Source organism: Ranitomeya variabilis, chromosome 3, assembly GCF_051348905.1.
Source record: "Ranitomeya variabilis isolate aRanVar5 chromosome 3, aRanVar5.hap1, whole genome shotgun sequence".
Taxonomy (NCBI): Eukaryota; Metazoa; Chordata; class Amphibia; order Anura; family Dendrobatidae; genus Ranitomeya; species Ranitomeya variabilis.
Window position 1 is genome coordinate 249,057,748 of NC_135234.1, and position 20,925 is coordinate 249,078,672.

At 43.4% G+C, this 20,925-nt stretch overlaps 1 protein-coding gene across 2 annotated transcripts in view; it reads right to left on the reverse strand.

Annotated features, from left to right (window-relative positions):
- The window catches only part of LOC143815762 (uncharacterized), a 785,716-nt gene that overhangs the window by 614,715 nt on the left and 150,076 nt on the right, over positions 1-20,925 (reverse strand). For both annotated transcript variants that reach the window (XM_077295356.1, XM_077295355.1), the window contains exons 2-5: positions 18,860-18,880; positions 17,432-17,605; positions 17,151-17,255; positions 8,269-8,489 (exon numbers count right to left, since the gene is read on the reverse strand). In XM_077295356.1, the coding sequence (XP_077151471.1) occupies positions 8,269-8,489; positions 17,151-17,255; positions 17,432-17,605; positions 18,860-18,880 (521 nt within the window). The remainder of the gene's footprint in view (positions 1-8,268; positions 8,490-17,150; positions 17,256-17,431; positions 17,606-18,859; positions 18,881-20,925) is intronic.

Genomic DNA, 20,925 nt, shown 5'->3' on the forward strand with positions numbered 1-20,925 from the left:
ACAGAGAAAGTGAAGCACACAAGTCCAGTACCACCAGTGACCACCGGGGGAGCCCAAAAACCAAACTCACAACAGTACCCCCCCCTCAAGGAGGGGGCACCGAACCCTCACAAGAACCACCAGGGCGATCAGGACGAGCCCTATGAAAGGCACGGACCAAATCAGAGGCATGAACATCAGAGGCTGTCACCCAAGAATTATCCTCTTGACCGTAGCCCTTCCACTTGACCAGATACTGAAGTTTCCGTCTGGAAACACGGGAGTCCAAGATCTTCTCCACAACGTACTCCAATTCACCCTCAACCAACACCGGAGCGGGAGGCTCAACGGAAGGCACAACCGGTACCTCATACCTGCGCAATAATGACCGATGGAAGACATTATGGATAGAAAAAGATGCTGGGAGGTCCAATCGAAAGGACACGGGGTTAAGAATCTCCAAAATCTTATACGGGCCGATGAACCGAGGCTTAAACTTAGGAGAAGAAACCCTCATAGGGACAAAACGAGAAGACAACCACACCAAGTCCCCAACACGAAGACGAGGACCAACACGACGACGGCGGTTAGCAAAATGCCGAGTCTTCTCCTGGGACAACTCCAAATTGTCCACCACCTGTCCCCAAATCCGATGCAACCTATCCACCACAGTATCCACTCCAGGACAATCCGAAGACTCCACCTGACCGGAAGAAAAACGAGGATGAAACCCCGAATTGCAAAAGAAAGGAGAAACCAAAGTGGCAGAACTAGCCCGATTATTGAGGGCAAACTCCGCCAACGGCAAAAAGGCAACCCAGTCATCCTGATCCGCAGACACAAAACACCTCAAATAAGTCTCCAAGGTCTGATTAGTTCGCTCAGTCTGGCCATTAGTCTGAGGATGGAACGCAGACAAAAAAGACAAATCAATGCCCATCCTAGCACAGAACGCCCGCCAAAATCTAGACACGAACTGGGTCCCCCTGTCAGAAACGATATTCTCCGGAATACCATGCAAGCGAACCACATTTTGAAAAAACAGAGGAACCAACTCGGATGAGGAAGGCAACTTAGGCAAGGGCACCAAATGAACCATCTTTGAAAAACGGTCACACACCACCCAGATGACAGACATTTTCTGAGAAACAGGGAGATCAGAAATAAAATCCATAGAGATGTGAGTCCAAGGCCTCTTCGGAATAGGCAAAGATAACAACAATCCGCTAGCCCGAGAACAACAAGGTTTGGCCCGAGCACAAACATCACAAGACTGCACAAAAACTCGTACATCTCGAGACAGGGAAGGCCACCAGAAGGACCTAGCCACCAAATCCCTAGTACCAAAGATCCCGGGATGACCTGCCAACACAGAAGAATGAACCTCCGAGATGACTCTACTGGTCCAATCATCAGGAACAAACAGTCTACCAGGCGGGCAACGATCAGGTCTATCCGCCTGAAACTCCTGCAAAGCCCGTCGCAGGTCTGGGGAAACAGCAGATAATATCACCCCATCCTTAAGGATACCTGTAGGTTCAGAATCACCAGGGGAATCAGGCTCAAAACTCCTAGAAAGGGCATCCGCCTTCACATTTTTAGAACCTGGTAAGTATGAGACCACAAAATTAAACCGAGAGAAAAACAACGACCAGCGCGCCTGTCTAGGATTCAGGCGCCTGGCAGACTCAAGATAAATCAAATTCTTGTGATCGGTCAATACCACCACCTGATGTCTAGCCCCCTCAAGCCAATGACGCCACTCCTCAAAAGCCCACTTCATAGCCAAAAGCTCCCGATTACCAATATCATAATTTCGCTCGGCGGGCGAAAATTTTCGAGAAAAGAACGCACAAGGTCTCATCACGGAGCAGTCGGAACTTTTCTGCGACAAGACCGCCCCAGCTCCGATCTCGGAAGCATCGACCTCAACCTGAAAAGGAAGAGTAACATCAGGCTGACGCAACACAGGGGCGGAAGAAAAGCGGCGCTTAAGCTCCCGAAAGGCCTCCACAGCAGCAGGGGACCAATCAGCAACATCAGCACCCTTTTTGGTCAAATCAGTCAAAGGTTTAGCAACATCAGAAAAACCAGTTATAAATCGACGATAAAAATTAGCAAAGCCCAAAAATTTCTGAAGGCTCTTAAGAGAAGAAGGTTGCGTCCAATCACAAATAGCCCGAACCTTGACAGGATCCATCTCAATGGAAGAGGGGGAAAAAATGTACCCCAAAAAAGAAATCTTTTGAACCCCAAAAATACACTTAGAACCCTTCACACACAAGGAATTAGCCCGCAAAACCTGAAAAACCCTCCTGACCTGTTGGACATGAGAATCCCAGTCATCCGAAAAAATCAAAATATCATCCAGATACACGATCATAAATTTATCCAAATATTCACGGAAAATGTCATGCATAAAGGACTGAAAGACTGAAGGGGCATTTGAAAGACCAAAAGGCATTACTAAATACTCAAAATGGCCCTCGGGCGTATTAAATGCGGTTTTCCACTCATCCCCCTGCTTAAATCGCACCAAATTATACGCCCCACGGAGATCAATCTTAGAGAACCACTTAGCCCCTTTTATTCGAGCAAACAAATCAGTCAGCAGTGGCAGAGGATACTGATATTTGACTGTAATTTTATTCAAGAGTCGATAATCAATACACGGCCTCAAAGAGCCATCTTTTTTAGATACAAAGAAAAAACCGGCTCCTAAGGGAGATGAAGAAGGACGAATATGTCCCTTTTCCAGGGACTCCTTAATATATTCTCGCATAGCAGCATGTTCAGGTACAGATAGATTAAATAAACGACCCTTTGGAAATTTACTGCCCGGAATCAGATCTATGGTACAATCGCAATCTCTGTGAGGAGGTAGTGAACCAAGCTTAGGCTCCTCAAAAACATCACGATAATCAGATAAAAATTCCGGAATCTCAGAGGGAATAGATGACGAAATGGAAACCAAAGGTACGTCCCCATGAGCCCCCTGACATCCCCAGCTTAACACAGACATTGCTTTCCAGTCAAGGACTGGGTTATGAGATTGTAACCATGGTAATCCGAGCACCAAAACGTCATGTAGATTGTACAACACAAGGAAGCGAATCATCTCCTGATGGTCTGGATTCATACGCATAGTCACTTGTGTCCAGTATTGTGGTTTATTACTAGCCAATGGTGTAGAGTCAATACCCTTCAGAGGTATAGGAACTTCCAGAGGCTCTAGATCAAACCCACAGCGCCTGGCAAAGGACCAATCCATTAGACTCAAAGCGGCGCCAGAGTCGACATAGGCATCCGCGGTAATTGACGATAATGAACAAATCAAGGTCACAGACAGAATAAACTTAGACTGTAAAGTGCCAATTGAAATAGACTTATCAACCTTTTTTGTACGTTTAGAGCATGCTGATATAACATGAGTTGAATCACCACAATAGAAGCACAACCCATTTTTTCGCCTAAAATTCTGCCGTTCGCTTCTGGACAGAATTCTATCACATTGCATATTTTCTGGAGCCTTCTCAGAAGACACCGCCAAATGGTGCACAGGTTTGCGCTCCCGCAAACGCCGATCAATCTGAATAGCCATTGTCATGGACTCATTCAGACCTGTAGGTGCAGGGAACCCCACCATAACATCTTTAATGGCATCAGAGAGACCCTCTCTGAAATTCGCCGCCAGGGCGCACTCATTCCACTGAGTAAGCACAGACCATTTACAAAATTTTTGGCAGTATATTTCAGCTTCATCTTGCCCTTGAGATAGGGCCATCAAGGCTTTTTCAGCCTGAATCTCTAAGTTAGGTTCCTCATAAAGCAACCCCAAAGCCAGAAAAAACGCATCCACATTGAGCAACGCAGGATCCCCGGGTGCCAATGCAAATGCCCAGTCTTGAGGGTCACCCCGCAGCAAGGAAATTACTATCCTAACCTGCTGTGCGGGATCTCCAGCGGAGCGAGATCTCAGGGAAATAAATAATTTACAATTATTTTTGAAATTCAGGAAACGAGATCTATCCCCGGAGAAAAATTCTGGTATAGGAATTCTAGGTTCAGATATAGGAGCATGAATAACAAAATCCTGTAAATTTTGAACCTTCGTAGCAAGATTATTCAAACCTGTAGCCAATCTCTGAGGATCCATTTTAATCAGGTGAGATCAGAGCCATTCAAGGATTAGAAGGAGAGAGAGAGACAAAGGCTGCAATTAGAGCAGAAATGCAACTAAGTCAACTATAGAGCAAGCTCAGAGGGGAAAAAAAAAAAAAAAAAATCTGCAGACTTCTTTTTCTCTCCTTTCTTCTGCCAACGGTTTTAACACTGGGCCGGCCATACTGTCATGGTTCCCAATGGCAAGGGAACGTCAGAGAACATAAATAACAGAACAGCTCTTGGGTGATGGAATCTCGAGCTGACCGTGAGCTAAACCTACCACACAACTAACAGTGGCCGGGTGGCGTACCTACGTTTTATCCCTAGACGCCTAGCGCCAGCCGGAGGACTAACTAACCCTAATAGAGGAAAAGACAGACCTGGCTTACCTCTAGGGAAATTCCCCCAAAAAGGAGACAGAAGCCCCCCACATATATTGACGGTGAGTTCAGAGGAAAAGACATACGCAGTATGAAGGTAGGTTCAGCAAAGCGAGGTCCGCTTACTAGATAGCAAGAAGATACAATAGGGAACTTCACGGTCAGCTGAAAACCCTATTAAAGTACCATCCCGAAATTACTTTAAGACTCATGTGTCAACTCATGACACCGGAGTGGCAATTTCGGCCCACAAGAGCTTCCAGCTACAGAAAAATAACATAACTGTGAACTGGAACAAAAATGCAAAACAAACTTAGGACTAAGAGTCCAACTTAGCTGATAGTAGTCTAGAAGCAGGAACATGCAACAGAAAGGCTCTGGTTACATTGATGGCCGGCACTAGAATAACTGAGCAGCAAGGCTAAATAGGATACACCCATATCCTGATGGAAACAGGTGAACAGAGAAAGTGAAGCACACAAGTCCAGTACCACCAGTGACCACCGGGGGAGCCCAAAAACCAAACTCACAACACTGCACGATGCGTCAATGCAGCCTGTCATCCAGCAGAGCAGACCCAGGGGTCCGACATTACAGTGTTTGACACGCTGTTATATACATGACAGCGTGGCAAACACCACTTCTGATTGCCGGGGAAATCATCCCCGCCAGTCAGAGAGCCACGGGTCCCGCGCTGTCAGAAGACAGCGGGAGCTCTCAGCTGTAATCGGAGGTATAAACTTCACCTCTAATCACTGGTATCAGCTGATGGGACTACTGCTCCCATCATCTGACACTTACAGCCGCTAATTACAGTGAAAGCAGGTGCTGCGGATGGGAGTTTCCATCTGCCGCTCCTGCTCTGTAAATAGATGATTTAAAAAAAAACGGCGTTGGTTCCCCCTATTTTTGATAACCAGCCAGACAAAACTCACAGCTGGGGGCTGCAACTCCCTGCTGTGAGCTACAGCAAGACTAGTTATCAAGAATAGAGGGGTCTTCACGCTTTTTAAATTATTTAAATAAATAATTTAAAAAAACGGCGTGGGGTCCGCCCCCATTTTTGACAACCAGCCTTGCTAAAGCTCACAGCTGGGGGCTGATATTCTCAGGCTGGTAAGGGGTCATCAATATAGGCCCTCCCAGCCTAAAAATAGCAGCCCGCAACTGCCCAGAAAAGGTGCATCTATTAGATGCGCCAATTCTGGTGCTTTGCCCGGCTCTTCCCACTTGCCTTGTAGCTATGGCAAACGGGTAATGAGGGGTTAATGTAATTTTCCTATTGTAAGGTGACATTAAGCTGGCCTAGTAATGGAGAGGTGTCAATAAGACTCCTACCATTACTAATCCTATAGTAATTAAAGGGTTAAATAAACACACACATGCAGAAAAAAGTATTTTAATGAAATAAAACACCACACAGTTTTACCATTTTATTATTCTGCCATTCCAAGCGAAGCAATCGATCTTCTGAAATAAAAAAACCAAAAAAACCAAAAGTATACTCCCTAATCCGTCGCAGTCCAATATAACGAGTGTCCAATGCAATATCTGGGGGAGATAAAGTTACAACCGGGAGAGCTGCAAATGCGACCGCTCCTGGCTATAAGCTACTGGGGAATGAATTAGATGCAGCGGGTGCAGGCTCAGTAACGAGCGGTGACGTCACTGAGCCTGAGCTCCCTCACTGCCTGACCGGAGGTAACCTCTGCACAGTGGGAAAATGCCAGGGAAGAGGTTACCACAGGTCATGTATCTATTCTATTCTATCTATTCTATCAATCTATCTATTCATTCTATCTATTCTATCAATCTATCTATTAATTATATCTATTCATTCTATCTACAGGAAGTTGTTGATTTTTCTCTGTGTGCACTCAACTTTATTGGCATGCACAAACAGAAAAAAAAGCATATAAAAAGCATCAAAACCGTGACAAAAAAACGCACCAAAAATGTACCTAAACCTGCATTTTTGGCGCAGCTTCTTTCCTGCCAAGATGATCAGGTTTTGCTGCAGAAAAGATACGCAGCAAAAATGCCCTGTGTGAACTTACTCTAACTCTCTGCTTTAATCTGGCCATACAGATTAGATGAGTCGGTTGAATAGTGCATCTCTCATATACAGGAGCATTCGCTTGGCTGAATGTGTTCTCTATGAAAAAGCTCCCGACAGACATATCTGCCAGTGACTTATCTCCAAGAGAACAAAATGATCAGCAGTCCAAAATCAGACATACCTGATCAACAGAGATTCCCTGCTTATTCAGCAAGCTTTAGCACTTACCAAATAAGCTGCAGAGGGAACCCGGGAGCCCAACATCCAGGCTCTCCGTGCATGTGTCGTGACTGTCACACAGCCGCGACACATGCAGCTGCGGAGCCAAACAGCTGATCAGCCAGCGCGATCCAGGAAGCCGAGTTCCCTCTGCAGCTTATTCGTTAAGCGCTATAGCTTGCCGAATACGCAGGGACCCGATCAAATTCGCTCAACTCTACTGATCAACATCTCACTTAAAGATCACTTGGCACCATACACATTAGCGGATTCAGTTGACTTTAATCTAATGTGCATTTGAAAATACAGAGGTAGATTATCACATCTACATTGTACAAACTTCATACAGTGTATATCAGTTTTAGCAACGGACTCTCAGTTGACAGCAATTACAAGTCATCACTTTTTAAAATACAAACTTTACAGAAATAATCATATATGAGTATTATAGCAGACCCTTAAAGCCCCTCATTTGTATGCATCAGAAAAAGTGTTACAGGGATCCTCTATGCCATTTTACCCCTGTATGTATATTTTTGCAGGGAACACAATCCTCAGAATAAATTCATACCATCCAATACATGTAAAGAAAAGCCATACCGATTAGTGAATTAACGTGAGCAAAGTCTATCTGTTCTAGTGCAGAGGTATGTGTGTGGGAACCGGAAAAGACAAATGGCAGACTGGGACAATGAGGATATTCAGGCTGCAAACTAAAAATGGAAGAAGGAATATAAACCAGCTCACCCGTGATGCATAAGCCAATTTTCGGGAGGATACAAACTTCAGCACAAACGATATGGGTAAGAATCTCAACGCGTTTCTGGAGACTAAGCTTTGATGTCATGATTGAGGGAGATTCTTACCCATATGGTTTGTGCTGAAGTTTGTATCCTCCATGTTTAAGTTTGTGAATAAAGGAAACTTTTTTTCACGGATTCGGTGAAGCTGGACATTTTCTTCTTTTGGAAACTAAAAATGGCCATATAAATGACAATAGTAGAAGCAGGACACAAATGTTGGGTGATGGTCCTGACCGAAGAATAAGGGAGTAAGAAAGGGGATAGTTTTCTCTACAACACAGAGTGTAGAATAAAGTCAAATAAAAAACAAAACTCTAAAAAACTACTGATTTTATGTCAAAAGCCCCTATTAGATAGGATTTTACAAAAATTTGCAGTGTAAGTAAAAAGATCTGGGCTTGACCTCAAGAATCTTGTTACAATGACATTTTTACTGTGCATTAAACACTGTAAAAACAAAACCCTAAAATCAATACCAAAATGAAGTCTCGATCTCTCTCTCGAAAACCAATTTCAAGAAAAGTTAAGGGAGAACAAATCTGTATGTTGGGAATAGAAAGATTTTGTTATGAATCTTCAACTTGAAACAACTTTTTGATTATCTCAAGTGTGTACAATAACATTGGAGCTTATTTTTGTCTGTACAAACCATAAGAATGCTTACCGTCACTACCTTTGCACACCATCCAAGTTTTGGTATAATCTCAATGTTCAGCATACGGATATTATTAGTGATGGTTGTGTAGATCTTGGTGCAGTTTTCAGATACATTATCAACATAAACGTTGCTATAATTATAGCCAGTAATGTTAAGGAGACATTGGCTGATAGACGCAATCATTCTATCCGCATAGCAGGTCACAGATGGAACCAGATCACTAATGGCTGGAATAAAAGAAGTGCTGTAAATCTATTGTTGCTTTTCATCTTACAATTATATGATGCGCATATAAAAATATAGAAAGGTTTTTGGCAAAGTTGGTACCTGTATCAATCATTACAACTTCTCTCATTTACATTGTGACACAATTTCAGAGTTACAAAATGTAAAGCTGTAGTGCTATAATACTAACAAAAACCCTTTCATTACATATACTGTAAGTGGAGCCCAGCTTAATGGAACCAACCAATAGGAAAGTTTCACATGTTTGTGGGATCATATACAGTGAAGGAAATAATTATTTGATCCCTTGTTGATTTTGTAAGTTTGGCCACTGACAAAGAAATGAACAGTATATAATTTTAAGGGTAGGCTAATTTTAACATTGAGAGATAGAATATCTATATATAAAGCTGAGTGTATGTATGTGTGTGTGTATATGTTTCAAGCCATGCCCACTCCACAGAGCCCCGCCCACTCAGCAAACAGTATCACACAAGATAGGATTAGATACACAGCTCAGCAGACAGTAACACACAGGATAGGATTAGATACACAGCTCAGAAGACAGTATCACAAAGTATAGGATTAGATACACAGCTCAACAGATGGTATCATACAGGATAGGATTAGATACACAGCTCAGCAGATGGTATCACACAGCATAGGATTAGATACTGTGCAATATATTCATTATAATTTGTTATAACTGACCACAATTAGTTACAATGCCCTGGCAACGCCGGACTCTTCAGCTAGTCAAAATTAAAATCCAGAAAAATCACATTGTATAAATTTATTTGCATTTTGCAGTGAGAAATAAGTATTTCCTAATCAACTCATTACCTGCATTAAAGACAGCTGTCTTACATAGTCACCTTTATAAAAGACTCCTGTTCACAGAATCAATCAGTCAGACTCTAAAATCTAGAACATGGCCAAAACCAAAGAGCTTTCTAAGGATGCCAGGGACAAGATCATACACCCGCACAAAGCTGGAATGGGCTACAAAACCATACGTAAGACGCTGGATGAGAAGAAGACAACTGTTGGTGCAATAGTAAGAAAATGGGAGAAATACAAAATTACTTTCAAACTACATCGATCTGGGACACTATGCAACATCTCACCTCGTGAGCTATTCTTGATCATGAGGAAGGTGAGAGATCAGCCTAAAACTACACGGGGGGAACTTGTTAATGATCTCAAGGCAGCTGGGACCACAGTCAGCAAGAAAACTATTGGTAACACATTACGCCGTAAAAGTTTAAAATCCTGCAGTGCCCGCAAGGTCCCCCTGCTCAAGAAGGCACATGTGCAGGCCCGTCTGAAGTTTGCCAATGAACACCTGGATGATTCTTTGAGTGATTTTGGAAAAGGTGCTGTGGTCTGATGAGACAAAAATTGAGCTCTTTGGCATTAACTCAACTCGACGTGTTTAAAGGAAGAGAAATGTGGCCTATGACCCAAAGAACACCGTCCCCAATGTCAAGCATTTATTATGAAAGGTTGCATAACTTTCAAATACTTTTTATTTACATACCAAATTCTGAGAACTACTTCATCACTACAGCATGCTGCCCTAAGGGCAGCAAAACTGAGTTGAAACACAGAAGGAAAAGTAATGTATGCTTCAGAAAGGTCCCACCTTAAAGCACCATTCCAGTGTCTTTTTTCAATTGCAACACTGGAGTAGTGTTAAATTCCCAGTCCCCGGTCTTATACTTACCAGACACCATCTTTATCTGTTCTCAGCTTTGCTCTGGTCGGTCTCCAGAAGTTTATGACATGTCAGATCGCTTCAGTGTCGGAAGTCACTACTCAATGCAAGTCTATGAGCAGCGTCGGACTGGAGCACCTTGGACCCACCACAGAAAATCATTCTTGGGCCCCACTATGTAGCTACATAGAAATAGATACAAGACCACCAATTGTGGGGTAAAACATGCTAATATCGGAGTATAATATAAAGTAGTACACGTCTTAATGATATAGCACAAACTGGGGTAGCTTCCCTCATAGAATATAATGTAGCCCCCTCATAGAATTTAATGCAGCCCTCATATAGTATAATGAAGCCCCCCACATAGAATATAATGCAGTTCTACACTCACTCACTGTTATAAACCGCATTTTTCGGACGATAAGATGCACCGGACCATAAGATGCACATAGGTTTGAGGAGGAGAATATAAAAAGAAATTGAAGTAAAAAATGTAGTCAATTCTGTACTAATACGAGTATTTCTCATCCTGGTATATATTGTCCCCTCATCCCTATCCTGGTTTGCATGGCACCATTATCCTCAGGGCTGACTTCAGGTTTGAGCCCCAGACAAAAGAGTCTCAGTGAGCCCCTTTAACGTATACCATGATTCATGATGCACAGATACTGGAAGAGAAATATAGGTAGAGTACAATGCCAAATATTTCACTTACATTACATTAGTGATATCAGTAGCTCAGAAACCAGACAGAATTGTCCTCCATACAGCATTATTGGCACCACATAGTACTCCATGCAGAATAACGAGCCTTATATACTGCTCCATACAGAATAATGAGCCCAATGCAATATATTGTTCCATACAGTATAATGAGCCACATATGTTGCTCCATACAGAATAATGAGCCCCATATATTGCTCCATATAGTATTATGGGCATCACAGTGCTCCAGACAGAATAATGAACCCCATTTATTGATCAATACAGTATTATGGGCACCACATAGTGCTCCATACAGAATAATGGACCCCATATAATGCTCAATACAGTATAATGAGCCACATATATTGCTCCATACAGTAAAATGAGCCCCATAAATTTATCCATACAGAATAATGAGCGCCATACAGTATAAAATAGGTCCCATATATTACTCCATACAGAATAATGAGCCCAATATATTTCTCCATACAGAACCCATATAATGATCCATACAATATAAGTCACATATATTGCTCCATACTGAATAATTAGCCCCATATATTGATCCATACAGTATAATGCTCCCTATATAATGCTCCAAACTGTATAATGGGCTCCATATAATGCTCCATAAACAATAATGAGCCCCATATATTGCTCCATACAATATAATGAGCCCCATATAATGCCCCAACCAGTATAATGAGCCCCATATAATGCTCCATACTGTATAATAGGCTCCATATAATGCTCCATAAAGAATAATGAGCCCCACATATTGCTCCATACAGTACAATGAGCCCCATATAATAATCCAAATAGTATAATGAGCCCCATATATTGCTCAATACTGTATAATTGGCACCATATAAAGCTCCATACAGTATAATATAGCAGCCCCATACATTGCTCCATACATAATGGGTCCCATATAATGTTCCAAACAGTATATGATGTTCTCTATATAATGCTTCAATATATGATGGGCCCCATATATTGCTCCATATATAATGGGCCCTATATAGTGCTCTATACAGTATAGGATGGGCCCCATAGAGTATAATGAGCCTCATATATCACTCTATACAGTATAATGAGTACCATATAATGCTCCATAGAGTATATTATGGGCCCCATATAATGCTCCATACAGAATAGGCCCCATATAATGCTCCATATATAATTGGCCCCATATTAAGCTCCATATATAATGGGCACCATATGATACCCCAGTATATGATGCTCCAGTGTATGATGGGCCCATATAATGCTCCATATATAATGTACCTCATATATCATGCTCCAGTGTATGATGAGCCCCATTTATGATACTCCAGTGCATGATGAGCCCCATATAATGCTCCATATTTAAAGGACCTCATATATGATGCTCCAGTGTATAATGAGCTCCATATATATTGCGCCAAACATCAAAATAGTGTGTGCTAAATAAAAAAAAATGTTGTGGGTTCCCCTGTATTTTTGATAAACAGCCAGTTTAAACTCAAAGCTGGGGGCTGCAGCACTCAGATGTCAGCTTTAGCAAGGCTGGTTATAAAAAATAAAAGGGTCCACACTCTGATTTTTTACATTACTTCTCCTGTATTTTTTAACAACCAGCCAAGCTAAAGCAGACAGCTGGGGACTGGAATTCTCAGACTGACAAGGCGCCATGGACATAGCCCCCCAGCCTAAAGCAGGAGCCTGCACCTGTTATAAAAAGCACATCTATTAGATGCACCAACTCTGACGCTTTGCCCGGCTCTTCCCACTTGCCTTGTAGCGGTGGCAAGTTGGGTAATATAGGACTACTAATTAGTAGTCCCATAGTTATATTGTAAATAAACACACAGCAAGAATAAAGCCCTTTATTTGAAATAAAAAACCACAATTTAACATTTAAAAATAACAAACACTCACCTAACGCCCATTCCATCGTCTCCTTTAACTAAATAAAAAACAGCTATATCCCTCACCTGTTCGTTGTTCTGTCCCACCCCGTAAACCATGTCTGGGTGTAAGCAAGTGCAGAGATGCAGTACGCAGGGATTGCAGGGCAGTATGGTATAACAATACTATTTATTCTTTTAACAGTAAAAGGTAAAGTAGTCTCCTCGCAAGGAGTTAATAGGCAGTAGCAAAGAGCGATTGGAATAACCATGGTTAAATGAGATAAACAAGACGAGTGCGACTATCTAAGTTTCAAATGACACTTGTCATAGCTCCTGGTGGGGTCCTTAGTCCACAGTCGGATGAGGGTAGTAGTACCGGCAATGGCCGGTGTAGGGTCCTCAGATGGGTCCAGGGTTAACAGCGGCAGCGGGCGGTCTTCGGTTTTACCCGCTGAGCCCCTAGTCCATAATCCCACGCAATCAAGGCGTGAAAAGCTGCAGAAGTCTCTGTACCAACCGTGGGGTGATGCGTACTGGCCAGTAAAGGAAACCGCACTTTAATGTTCTGTAACTGGCCCACGCTTCTCTACATGCACCCGATCTTATGTTTAGCCAGGTGCCCGGTGCTTCCCACACTCCCTGTCCCACTGGCATTACCTGGAGGTGTCAGCTGCCATACGTCACAGCAGCGGGGCTTGGGGTGCAGTGCGCACTTCTCACTCTGCTGCGCTCTCCCTGACGGCGGGAAACTGACCTCCTGCTTCGCGTGCTTTTTCTCTGTTTCTGGCCTAAACATGCCCCCTCTTCCAGGGTCATGTGACCTGTGCAGTCCCATATTTCTTCCCCTGGGCAACATGGGATGCAGCCTCAACAGTTCCGTACCTAGTGTAGGATTCGGGGTGAGCCAGGGAGGCAGACATGGCTGACAGCAATCCCTGTATTACTCCCGGGATCCCTTCCCTTAAAGTACCTCTGTAACAACTCTGCTGGCATCACTGCATGGCCTCCCATCCCCCACCTGCATTACATTCAAACTCACTTCTCTGGGCCTTGTTGTGACTTTTCTATGCTGCCAGCTCCATGCTGTGTGCCTCATGTCTGCTGCTTGCTCTGTGCATGCTCTGTCTGTGTGCATAGGGGGGTGGTGCCGGGAACTCCTGTTTCTTATACAGACTTTGTGCACCTTGCTAAGGTGTCCCTGGCCAATCGCCATGAGGTTTCCTGTATTTAAGACATTCCCACCCATTGGTGGGGGCTTGTGCAACTTACTCCCTCAGTCAGTTCTTAGCTGCTGAGGTGTCAGGCCCTGTCTCGCTTACTCTCATGTCTGCCACCCAGGGGGTGTTGTACCCTGGTCTGTTTCCTGTGTAGCCACCCAGAGGGGCTTCGTACCCTGGCTTATGTCCGCCACCCAGAGGGGCGTCGTACCCTGGCTTGTGTCCATGTCTCTGTGCCTTGTCTCGTTCCTGACTCTGTCTTAGTCTAGTCCCATTCCTGTGTCCGTTTATATCCCTGTCTTGGTTTGCTTTTCTGCTGTGCGTACTGTGTCTTGCTTTGCTCTGCTCTGCTCTCTGTGTCTTGCTCTGCTCTGCCCTCTGTGTCTTGCTTTGCTCTGCTTTCGGCTCCTCTCTCTGCAACCTTGCTTTGCTCATTGCTCTGCACTCTGTGTTTTTGCTCTCGGCTCTGCACTCTATGTCTTGCTCTGCACTCTGACTTTGCTCTGCTCTCAGCTCTGCACTCTGTGACTTTGCTCTCAGCTCTGCTCTCTGTAGCTTTGCTCTGCACTTTGCTCCCTACTCCGCCTCCTGCGTTTCTGCACTTGGCTCCGCCTCCCGCGTTTCTGCACTTGGCTCCGCCTCCAGCTCTTGGCTCCGCCTCCTGCATTTCTGCACTTGGCTCCGCCTCCTTCTCTTGGCTCTGCCTCCTGCATTTCTGTTCCTGGCTTTAGCTCCTGTGCTTTCGCTCTGCATCCGCTCTTGCGGTCTTTCTCTACCTATTATTTTGTCCTCCTGTCTCAACAGGTTCTAACCTGTTTTACATACCTGCCTGCAGACCAGTCCCTACTGGTTCTTCCACTGTTCCAGTCTTGTCCGCCTGTCCTTTCAGAGAGCCAGCCGTACCTGTCTGCCTACCAGAGAGCCAGCCGTGCCCGCCTGCCTGCCAGTGTCTCTGTTGTACCCATCTGCCTGCCTGTGTCCCAGCCGTGCCTGCCTGTCTGACAGAGTGCCAGCCGTGCCCGCTTGCCTATGTTCTGTTCCCCGGTGGGATCAGCAGCCACAGCCAGACACCACCCTGGAGTGGTACCTGGTAGCTTCCTATTGCACAAGCCTCACCTCACCATCGGAGGCTCCAGTGAACACCTAGGAAGCTACTTAGTTACGCCCCTTCCAGGGAAGTTTGGTCTGTGGTCCAGTGGGGCACACCCCCGCACGCCCGCGCCAACCAGTCTGGGCGTGAGCGTGACAACCTCGGTGCTGCTTCTCTATGCCAACAGGGCCTTCCTGGTACGGGCCAGTTACCTCTGCAGACAATTCCAAGAATAAAGAGTCACAGTCCAGTTTCACTTTGACTTCAATATCTTTACTCAGCAACTTGTCATTCAGGGCCAACATTGTTACAGTATCGGGCATCGGTGTCGCTGACCCCTGCCTGTCACTTAGCCTTCGTTCGGGGCGATCCATACTATACGGTCCCAAAGTGTCCTCAATGTCCAGTATTTCTGCCTTTTGTGGGGGCATTCCCTGCTGTTTTGCCCCGATTCTGAGAATGGCAGCCCACGCAAAAACCTGCCACATGCACTCTATACCAAATGGTTCAGCCTTTTTCTGATCAGTAGCTGCAGTCCCACTATTCCTGCACTGCTGATTCTGCCGTTGGTGTATTTTTTCTTTCTCTGTTCTTAGTTCCGGCCCCCTGGATACTTTTGCCAGGCCTATTTCTTCCTAATTAAATGTTATGGGGCACAAAGTGCCTTGGGCTAGCCAGCTCTATCTGAGCTATGCGGGCGCCCAGTCCCCAACTGACTAAACCAGGAAGCTACACTATACTTATTCCCACTCGTGTCCCTCCTATTCTAACTGTACCTAACACTATATCTGTTATCTATGATGCCACCATCTAGTAACCAACTTGGGGTACTATTCCCCTAACACTATACGGGCCCGGGACATTTACTTTCCCTATCCAAAGTGTGTGTGCAATACGTGGCAAACAATATACAAATATGCAGAGTAGCATGCATTAAAGGTGTAGCAATACTCTTGTACACGGTGACAATACACTTTATGTGCAGCAGTGCCACTGTGTATGTACACGTTAATAATAAACACTGTTCACATTTAAAAGGGGTTGGGAAGAAGAAGGAGCAATATATATTGACATCCCCTACACAAGCTCAGGTACCCGCAGCCTGGTCTTCCTCCTCACATAGGCATAAACAGTTTTCAACGTGGACGGTGACAAGATGCACCTGTCCAGGCTGAAAACCACTGAGGTGACATCATCGAGGTTGCCGTGGGTTACTAAAGCTGCGTTCCGACCCGAGCCAATGAACTGCTGAAACGTGCCTGGAAAGATGTGGGCTCAGTGCCGCAGGCCACAACAAAGGGAGTGACACGACCTGTGCCATACATGTACGGCGCATGTCGTTAAGGGGTTAAACAATGTTTTACTTCAAAGAAAGAATCATCTGTGATCCCCTGATGCCCTGTCTGTATACTCTGTTGCTTCCTCACCTGCTCAGGAGCTGTGGCATGATCAGACCATATCCCTGCACGGTCAGACACAACCATGACACAATACACAGCAGGGGCACATTATAAGATTATCCCAGCAGAGGGGCATTTTATTTAAAACATCCCATTGTGGAAATTATTATTATGCCAAGACCTATTGATTGAAATGTACTTTGTTCGTGGAAAAACCCCTTTAATATCATCAGTCCAGCAATAGCAATAAAAAAAAAATACTGGAGTGGTGCTTTAAAAGATTGTAATGGCGCTTCCTAATCTACTTTCCGTTTCTATTAATCAAAATCACTGGTGGATAGGCCTACAAAGAAAGGATTTTGTGGATATTTATAATTGAGGTGCTCTTTGAATTAGCAAACTATTTCCAATAAAATTAGAATTTATAAGAGGTCTATATTATGGACCCCGGCATCTATTTACTAGAATAGCCATGGCAGCCAATTTGGCTGTTTGTGATTAGAACACCGGAGTCTAGAGTTAATATTTATCCCTAACCAGTTAGCTTTTGGCTTCTTGGTATAAATCATTACAACTAAATTAATAATAATAAAAAAGGTAATAAACCATACTGGATACTGAAGAAATGAATTAACTTACTCCTATTTTCATATATTTGCTTGATGCACACACATGTTGGTCCACCACTTTTAGTAGTATCACAGACTTCATCACCAGCACATGGTGGATAACATGGTGGTGAATCTACCAAGGAAAGAAATGAAGCAGTTATGAAAAGATTTTACATTCTGACCAGTAAATAAAGTTATTTTGTGTCAGAGTTAGCCTTCATTACCAATTTCCCGGGGCAGGTATAAAAATGATTGATATGACCCTTGGAACATTTTTATATATGAGACATAAAACACAACTAATCTTACCTGTGCAACAAGACAGTGATGAATTCCAGTAAAATCCTGTTGGACAACAGGTATCGTCGGCCATCTTACACTCATAGGACCCAGGGACACAGGGAACGGTATTCTTGCACATGCATCCTTTATTAGTCTCACAAACTCCTTCACAAGTGGAGCACAAAGGTGGATCAGCACCAGCTGTAAAGAAAGGATGGCAAGATTTACAAAGTTGTATGCACTATTAATGATGAAAAACATATGAGAACAGTTTCATTTTCCCTTAAAAAGCTAATATATTGTACTGAAATATATACGCTAAATATTATTTATATAGTTATACATAATTAAGCATTTGAAATAAGATATCCAACATGTCACAAAGCTGTGTCAATGTCTAAAAAATACCCACGACATGTACCACTAATTTATCAAAAATTATATTAATAACCACTTCAAGAATTGTGTGATAATTTTTCTTTATGCTTTCATTTTGTCCTCCTCTTTATCCCAGTGAGACTATTTTATTATTTTTCTGTAGACATTGCCATATGAGGACTTGTTTTTTTTTGCAGTATGAGTTGTAGTTTTGAATTACACCCTTCATTTTATTACATAAAGTGCTGAAAAATAGGAGAAAACGACAAGTTGGGTCATATAGGGAAAAAAATTGAATTCTTTCAATGCTTTTTATTTGTTTCCTAATAAACTGCCCCTAATGCTGGACAGGTCCTCTAATGTTCATCCCTATCGTATATCTGTGACACTATATGCCACAAAATATAAGTGAAAAATAACTTTTTTGTGCACCTTTTATCTAAAATTTGGACCTCCCGTCATGTGGGAAGGGCTGGATGTCTGTTCAGTCTCGCTCCTCCGGCCTGTAGTCACATGCACCTTAGTTTGAATGATGGGCTGAACGGCTTCTATGTCACTGCTCTTTTTGAGGAAACCCAACTGCTTCGCGCATACAGCTAGATCCCCAGGCATGCGGTTTGAAGCTTTGTGTTCCCAGCTTCATTTTTGATCTGAGCATGATCCGAAGCCAATGACACTCAGACGCTTCCTGCATGCCATGAGCGCTAACGTCCGCGTGCTAATGTCATGCAGGTAGCATCTGATTGCCAGCAGCATCCAGAGCATTCAAAGATTGAAAATAAAGCTGGGGACGTACACCTAACTTCAATGTGCATGCCTGGGAAGCTGATTATCACCAAGAGGCTGCAGGACTTCCTCGAAAAGAGATGTGACATAGAAGCAGTTCAGCCCATCATTCAAATTATGGTGACCATGACCACAGTCCGGACTGAACCGACATTCACATGACTGGAAGTCAATGATTTACAAAGGGGCAGTTTAGAAGGACAAAATTGGTTTAATGAAAGATAAGGGAGAGGTGGATTCATTAGTAATGTATTTTTACATTACTGGTTCATGCTATATTTAAGAACTTACCATAACATTCAGCATCTGCACCTGCAAAAGATAATATTAAAAAGGGATATAATTACAATTGAATTTGATGGTGTAAAATGGCGATAGTATTAGCTTAACGGTCTAAAGATGCACAAGCATGTAAAGAACTTATGATACAAAATTCTGAACCCTTGCAATGCTAATTATTATGTTGATGATTCCAATCATAGGCAGCATGATCATTATTAAATAAGTTATCCAGGAACATAAAACGTTCTTAGGTTGGTTTAAAAATACGAGTTAAAGGTGTTTTCTAGGTCATGTAGAAAGCTAGGGAAGGCGTGTATTACATGCAATTCTAACAGTATGCAATGTATACACTTTTAAGATTTTATTGTGTTTCACACTACCGCCGCTAACCACATGACCTCTCATATGTGACTTGCATACTTGCAGTCACATGCCAACCGCTTTCCATTTTCCTCAATTAAGCATGTCCTCCAAGTTGTCTCTGTTGTATGCTACATATGGAAATGAGAGCAGCAATCCCTCATGTCAAAATGTACTGTATTTAGGAGACATGGCAGCTAGCATCCACCCACCAGGTCAGAGGCAACTAAAAATAGAGATGGAATGTCATGATCCAGGCCAGGTTTTAAGTCCTATCTTCCCCCTTTTCCGGTCTGGTCATGCCAGGGGTTAACTTTCTCAGCCTCAGTCTGGTCTCAGGTTTGCTATTTATCTCCGCTGTGTCCTGCAGACCATGTCAGTTATAGTTTCTGCCTACAGTGTGTGTAGGTGACTCCATTTGCCCTGATTTGTCCTGCTGCTTGCTTATTGAACCCGTGCCTGTTTTTCCCCTCTTAACGTCCCAACTCTGTGTTCCCCTTTCGTGTATTGACTCTCTGGTTTTGACTTGGCTTGGAACTTGACCTGTGGTTTTGTCTCTTGTCTTTGGCATATCTGCTCCTGACTGGAACTGGCCCATTTGGCTTGTTGTTGACTCTGTGTTTGCTTATTCCTTTTGTACTGCACTACAGTCTTAAATCGACCCAACTTGTTTTAACTATTCAATTGCCACCTGGTGGTGGCCTTGCAGCTGCATTGAAGGTCTGGTCTTGCTGTGTGCAGTCCTCCCTCCACTCTATTGCCACCTAGTGGAGCTTGCATCCAAGGGGGAAAACAGGACTCAAAACCCGGTCTGGATCATGACATGGAGCTTATAGAGGGGAACACAGGTAATATACATCATATAACATGACACACAGCCGAACGAAGAGACCCATTAAGAAAATTGCAAATCTTTGTTACATACAGGATAAAGCAAGTAATAAAATATAAAGTAAATGCAGAGTTAGAATAATAATAGCAGAATGCCCAGTAAGGGGGTATTACTAATATGTCCTAAAGAAAAGTTGTAATATACAGTGGGTACAGAAAGTATTCCTACCCCTTTAAATTTTTCACTCTTTATTTCATTGCAGCCATTTGGTAAATTCAAAAAAGTTCACACTTTTTCACATTAATGTACACTCTGCACCCCATCTTGACTGAAAAATACAGAAGTGTAGGCATTTTTGCAACTTTAATAAAAGAAAAAAACTGAAATATCACATGGTCATAAGTCTTCAGACCCTTTGCAAAGACACTCATATTTAAGTTACATGCTGTCTATTTCCTACCTCACAGCTCACAGTACGTGTCAGACCAAATGAGAATCATGAGGTCAATGAAACTGGCCAAGGAGCTCAGAGACAGACTTGTGGCAAGGCACACATCTGGCCAAGGTTACAACAGAATTTCTGCAGAACGCAAGGTTCCTAAGAGCACAGTGGCCTCCAAAATCCTAAAATGGAACAAGCTGGGACCACCATAAGTCTTCCTAGACCTGGCCATCCAGCCAAACTGAGCAATTGTGGGAGAAGAGCCTTGGTGAGAGAGATAAAGAAGAACCCCAAGATCACTGTGGCTGAGCTCCAAAGATGCAGTATGGAGATGGGAGAAAGTTCCACTAAGTCAACTATCAATGCAGCCCTCCACCAGTCAGGTGTTTATGGCAGAGTGACCCAATGGAAGCCTCTCCTCAGTGCAAGACATATGAAAGC